This window comes from Ctenopharyngodon idella, chromosome 5 (assembly GCF_019924925.1).
Source record: "Ctenopharyngodon idella isolate HZGC_01 chromosome 5, HZGC01, whole genome shotgun sequence".
In the NCBI taxonomy this organism is placed as follows: domain Eukaryota; kingdom Metazoa; phylum Chordata; class Actinopteri; order Cypriniformes; family Xenocyprididae; genus Ctenopharyngodon; species Ctenopharyngodon idella.
Window position 1 is genome coordinate 9,214,243 of NC_067224.1, and position 7,084 is coordinate 9,221,326.

Genomic DNA, 7,084 nt, shown 5'->3' on the forward strand with positions numbered 1-7,084 from the left:
CAGGGTTTTTTTTTTTTTTTTTTTTCCATTTAAACTAGGCCTACCTACATTTTTAGGTTTTGGGCACTATTATGTTTTTAATATAAAAATAAGCATGTAAAGGCAAACAAAACTGAGCAGTAGGTCTATACAAAAATAAATAGCTTAGAAGAGTGAGATGAACGGGCTATTTGCATTTAGGGCAATATGCAACAAACATAGACCATCCGATATAATATCGAAACACTAGCTTCATGCTAGTAAATTTGAAATAAGTACATTTTTTGTGTTGTCTGTTTGTAGATAAATGTAAATAATAAAGATAAATAATGCAACTTATATGCTCCTAAGAGATAATGCAGCCAATAGATGTGATTCTCTTGTTCTCTGATAGAGGCTACTGTAACTTTTTAAGCCATGACAATGTTCATAAAGTCATATTTTTGGACGTCATAATACAGAAATATTATGACACGTCCAAAAATATGACTTAAACAATTAGTTTTTATGAACATTTTCATCTGTTTTACATTTAGCAGCAAGGACCTCCTAACACTGACATTATGAAATCCTCAAATAAAATCCATAAATCTTTTTACCATTTTCCACTAAGAATTCCTCTGTGTCCTCCGTTTGTTCTCCAGATAAGAATTAAAATTACAGATTATCAATTAACCCTAAAGACTAATACAGTTAATCTCAGTACTAGTGGTTTTCAAAAAAAAAAAGGCCCATTTACAGTATGTATTTGTGCTTCATTTGTCAACATTTATGGTTTTGTTTAGTGTATTCTTTGTGCAAACACAATATCATACAAACTAATACAGTGAATCACAAGTCAGATATAAATTGAATTAATACAAAAGTTTGGTTCCTTGCTTAAAGAAAAGTTTATGTCAGTATCAAGAGGGTTTTTTGAAGTCATCATTGATATTTAAACCCCTGAAGAAAATATACGTAAACAAGTGACTCCTCTCTGTCCACTGACCATATGAAATGATTTTTAGAAGGTAGACTTTGTCTTATAATTCAAGTCATATTTCATTTCAAATAAAGGGCTTGTCACAACAATTTTAAGTTTCCCTTTTAAAGGCAAACGCTCTGAGACTTGGAACTCATAATAGAAACGTAACTCCACCACATGGAGAACAGAGAAATATTTTGGTGTGAGATGATTTCAAGTGTCATTATGGCAAAGCCTTGAAAGGCAAAGAGGTCTGAGTCGTCAGGTTATGATACACATGTGAACAGACACACCAGGTGTTGCAAATATAAACATTCTGTTTCAGCTTTTCTTAAACTGTCGTCGTCTATAGCACAGCTATAAGGTCTGCAGACCCATATTTGACATTCCACTTTCAAAATACACAAATGCTGCTTAAATAAATAAATACATTAAATAAATTAATTAATTAACAAATAAATAGACAATTGTCAATAAATTAAATAAATAGAAATATGGTTGCTATAAAATCACACATGAACAGAATTTTTCCGAATTAGTCTGTTGTTTGCTACCAAACCGTCCCCTCGTTCATCTCTGAGGACAGTTGATTGCTGTATCCATTGCCACTGAGAGAGTTCAGGGATGTGAAGGGTGGAGTGGAGTCACACATGTCAGTGGAGATACTGTGGATGGAGGTGGGTGCGCTGGGCTCGGGGCTGGGGGAGTCCCCTGGGTGATGCGATATCATCTCACTGAAGCATTGTGTCTCATTGGAGGGGTGGTGTGCTCCGTGATGGTGGTCCATGCTCCCTAGAGGGGTTCCAGCTGGGCCAGAGGAGGCCATGAATCCTAGATCACCTGGAGTCTGGGCTTGGGAGGATGGTGGACCCTGAGGGAAGTAGTCGTAGTTTGACCCTGGGCCATAGTACTCACCTTGATAGTCTGTAAGAAAGAGGAGAGAGGTCAAATGATCATTAAATGTGATCTTTCAAAGCCTTCTCGTTAAACTTCCTCACAAAGGCAAAACGCCGTTTTTTCAACTGTAATCAGGTCAGTCAGATGTAAAAATGACGTAATACTGTGTTTAGGGCAGTATAGGTGAAAACTGAATACTGTAGGCTACTTCAGTACATTAGGACGTATTTTCATATTGTATTTCTATTATTAAAAAATAGAATATCAAAATAAAAAATCAAAATAAATATAAAAAAAATACATTTTTTTTCACAAAAAAAAAATTGTTTGTTTTTATTTTTATAAGCATGGAAACATTAATGATTTATATATACAGCCTATATATAAACAGCTATACAATAATAATGATATTATTTTAAAAATATAACAATAATATATTAATAATAATAAATTATCAGCCTTAAATCTGAACTTATTCTTAAATGTTATATTTGTGCAAAATAATATATAGGCTATTTTTACTTTTGTATATATATATATATATATATATATATATATATATATATATATATTACACATATATTACACAATAATATGTCTTAGTATCCGGGTATGATGCCTTTTTTTCCCTAGTTAATATTCATGAATATAAACTGACCGCCATAAAAAGAGAAATGTCCGTTGGCCATGAGCTCTGCTGGTTCCATTCGATCGCCCAGCGCTCTCATTCTCCTCGGACTGCGGAAGAACATGTGTCTTCTGGCGCCCAGCGCGCTCAGCTGCTTCATGCGCCTCTCTTTAGAGCGCCGATTCTGAAACCACACCTGAAAATACACAAAAGAAATGGGACATTAGTTTCCATATTATGAAACCCCATAAACATTATTGAGAGTAACGTTGTTGTTTGATACCGTGGGAAAACTGCTAAGAAAAAAACAACTATCTGCAATAGGCCTATTAAGAGAAGCAAGTAAATATCACTATCATTTTAATTTTAATTATTATCACAATTTTAATTTTATATAAAAATCACGTCATTACTACAGCCACAAAATGCTCTCCACGTTTAATAGCCCATAAACCCTATTCGTTACAACAGCCGCTTGCGCAAGCCATGCAGCACTATTATAGGCTACTGAATGTCATTGACATTTTTTTTTTTTTTTTTTTTTAAGAAATCACGTCAGACATTTGCAGGGTACATATTTGCATACAATCACGCCTATTATCCAATCTAGTGGACTAGGCCCGATAGGCCTAATTATACAAAATGTATTGTCACTGCAGTCATTAAAACTACAGGGCAATATCCTCCCACTTTCAGATATTTACATTAATTTTAGAGACCTTGCTACTTGTTTTAACCAAGTCGTTCATACGGCACTAGTAAATACTGACATACTTCCGAAAATAAAACCTAATGTGATGAGCCGCGGTCGAAGGCGTACGCACACCTGTGACCATACATCAGATAAACTCTGTGCTGCCAAGTGACTTTTGTATGTATTCCCGTTTTAGGCATACTTGCCTGAATTACTCGCATATTGAGGCCCGTTTCCTGCGCCAGCTGCTCTCGTATGTGTCTGGTAGGTTTGGGGGTGGCGGCGAAAGCAGCTTTCAGTGTCTCCAGCTGCTTGGCTTTGATAGTAGTTCGCGGCCCGCGACGTTTGCCACCCAGATTCTGCTCGTCGTTTTCATTGTTGCAGGTCTCCTTGTCTGACATGTGTCCAGTCTCAGAGTCTTTATAATCATCCTGTGGGTCTTGAGATTCTGGAGATAAGCTCGGGTCACTGCATGTAGTAACTGTAAAAAGCACAGAAGTAAAACATTTAGTCATGCTGTCACTGACATAATATAAACAGCTGCTAATGCGCAATTTATAGCCTATTTTCTTTCAAAATGCTACACGTTCCACAAATTCGAACACAACGCAAAATTACATAGTGCATAATCAACAGTCCTTAAAAAAAAAAAAAAAAAAAACTGTTAAATGGTCTTGTGTTTATCCTGAACTGTGTCCAATGTGTTCGTGCAGACAATTTTATATTAATCTCGTATAGGCCCAAAATTACTCACCTGACAGAAGGTTTGTGTCTTTTCCGATGTTGTTATTCATGTAATCCTCCTTGCAGACAAATTTATATTCATCTAAAATGTAAAGTTCTTCGCCAGTGGAAAGCTGTTTATTGCACATGATGCAGGTAAAACAGTTGAGGTGAAAGACTTTGCTCCGCGCTTTCCGAACTAGATCACTGGGCGAGATTCCCTGCGCGCAGCCTCCACATTTAGTGCCATAACGTCTGCGAGAAGGGCACAGACAGTAAGAGATAATGTAGTCATGGAAGTCAAAAAAGCGAATTAAAAACAGTAGTCAAACATCACAAAACAAAACTAATAAAACAGACACGAAAAAAAAAAAAATGAAAAAAAAAAAAATGTAATGAAATAACCTGTGAGAAAGATTGTTGGCACTGCAACTGTTTCATTCATTATACTTTCATGAAATGCTAACCGAAATTCCTAATTTCATAGTAAGTTTATTACATGCATAGCTGCAAGTCTATACTTTAATTCACAGTTATGTTTGCCAGACCTTTACCATAAAATGTGTTACAGGAATTTTGGTGACTTTGTTGTGCATGTTCTAATTATTTATCATTTATGTCATTAATTGTTATAATATTAATGTGCTAACATATTTGAGCTATTACAATGTATATGTTACACTGAAATGCACCGATAATAACACAGGGGTATACAACGAAAAACCTTATGATGGCTACACATGTCAAAATTGGACTCTCCAGCAACTATATGGTAAATAGAGAGCACAATAACATAAGAGCAAAGCGCGCGACACTTAAATATTGCAATAAACATTAACAACATACAATGTAAAACATTAAAAAAATAAAATTCAAACAAATGTGATGGTTTGTGCAGAGAATTTTGGTAATGACATTTTAACCAAATAAGGCGACTCTGTATTTATAAAACATCATCTTAACAAAATGTTGCCGTATATCGTCCTGTTAAATGTAACAAATTATTTATGCAATTTTAAAATAGGCCAGTTCAAACTTTTACATCTAAAACATTTAAAAAAAAAAAAAAACATTTTATTACACATCTTTATGATATAATTGTTTACACATAAGATAGGTGTGTTTACCAATTAACATGTTTTAACTGTTGTGTTTTACATTCTTTTTCTCTTAAATTGCTAACACTTTATAGTGATTATAGTAGGCTAAATAATTTTTCCACCCACAATGGTGAAATGCATGAACTATAGTCTATTCAGAATTATTCTATTTAAATTTTCCGAATAGAGTTGCTCATATGTTCAGTCTTGATTTGACAGAATATATTAACAGAATATCCTCTTCCAAACTTCGCAAGCGACAATATACATTCTTTTGTCTCTGCGCGTGCATGTAAATGCAGTTCACTGAAATGGTTATCAAATGCGTGCATGCTGGATTGTCTGTGGCTTTCCTCTCGAGCTCATTCATTATTCAAATCCACTTATCGCATCTTTGCTCTAGCTTTTGCAAACAAACGCGTGCGCTACGAAAGATTGAGGCGAGGCAGGGCACACATCCGTCAGGTGCTGCTGGAAATCTCATCCCCTGCTTGCCTGACACTCATACCTTGTAAACCAAGAGAACTGTTTTAGTCTGTCAAGTAACACGCTGTCTAGTATTCGTGGGTTGTAAATGTGATGTGCACCAGTTGTATCGAAATTTCACTTTTTATTATTTCATTGTGAATTTATTATTTTAGCTATACTGTAAGCTATTTTATAGGCTGTAGGGTGTGTATTTATATTAAATATTAAATATATATATATATTTGTATGGAAAAAAAAAATCTAGTTCAAGAATGTTAAGAAAGGTCAGTAGAGTTACGAAGGAGCTAAAATGTCCTTTGATGCTTCCTTCGATTCAAATGCTCACCTGAAAAAGTCGTTTTTGCAGTAGAGTCGTCCTTCTCTTGAAAAGCATCTATCAGTTAAATTGCATTTACAGTCACAACATTGTACGCATTTCGCATGCCAGGCTCTATCCAAGACGCTGAGCAGAAACCTGTCCAGAATAGGCCTCTCGCATCCAGCACAGTGGACCATATTTTGTGACTCCAGTCACTACGTTGCTATCCTTGGTGAGAGGTAAAAAATCTGTTGCCAAATGTTAGAGAACACTACGTGGTCCTTGATCCAAGTAAACAAAAAGTCATCAAAAACGCAGGCACTGAAAGTATAGCATCCCAAATTTTGCCTAAAGATGACAGCACAGAAACAGACAAGTGTCAGCTCCTCTTTAAACGATTAAACATACGTTGATGGTTTACCATTAAGATGAATAAAAACAAACTTTAGTTGAAGTGTTAGTTCTCACGTGGAATGTTTACTTATTAAACATTTAAATCAATGCAGCGCGCGGAATCTCCAATGTTCCCAACGGATGAACAGGAACAACGAACGATTAAACGCATTTAATTCGTTTTTAAAAAGTTAAAATCAATTATTTAAAAGCATATCACATATATCCCTGGTCGTTTTGTTTAATCTCCAGTTGTATCTCGCTCTGCTTCTGTCGCTGGCATGCGTTTGGATGCTGCCGAGAGACCTTATTCCCTGCGTTGTGACGTCATGCTGGAACAGAACCAATCAGATTAGAGTAATTTAGGTGGAAAACACTTTCCCCTGCAATTTCTGCTGCGTACAGTCTATTTGGAAACAACACATTATTGAGTATTACCAAACAAACTTGATTGTTGACTAATTACATTTTAAAACAGAGTGGAAAAAATGTGTACAATTATTTTAACCGAGATGTTATTAATGCAGTGTTATTTGTCTATTTTTCTTAATTGATAATATATTCATTCATTGTTGTTATTCATAATTAGTTCGTTTTAGACACATTTGAGAAGCCCACGGAATACAAGATATGAGGGTATGAGTAAAGCACCTTCACTTTCATTCTGAACAAGCTACAAGGACGACAGACTTGTGGCTTTTTCATGATCCTGTAAATCTCACCATAGAAGAATCTGCAGAATATTGTTATTAACTAAGCAAACCTTACCTGAGGCCATTTGAAGCTCCTATTTGATATTTAATGCAACATGGAAATGAGGAAAAAAAATGGTTTAGCCTATTATAGTGCATTTAATGCTGAAATCGACTGAAAAAATATATTTATTTATAAAATATATTTATTTAGCCTATTATTTACA

At 35.1% G+C, this 7,084-nt stretch overlaps 1 protein-coding gene across 1 annotated transcript; it reads right to left on the minus strand.

Annotated features, from left to right (window-relative positions):
• Positions 1-737: 737 nt before the first annotated feature.
• lhx1b (LIM homeobox 1b) lies at positions 738-6,432 on the minus strand. Its single transcript, XM_051892911.1, has 5 exons — positions 5,800-6,432; positions 3,917-4,140; positions 3,369-3,643; positions 2,499-2,664; positions 738-1,867 (listed from the first exon to the last, which is right to left on the minus strand). The coding sequence occupies exons 1-5, from the start codon at positions 5,967-5,969 to the stop codon at positions 1,494-1,496; spliced, it is 1,209 nt and encodes a 402-aa protein (XP_051748871.1). The 5' UTR covers positions 5,970-6,432; the 3' UTR covers positions 738-1,493.
• Between the last annotated feature and the right edge of the window lie 652 nt (positions 6,433-7,084).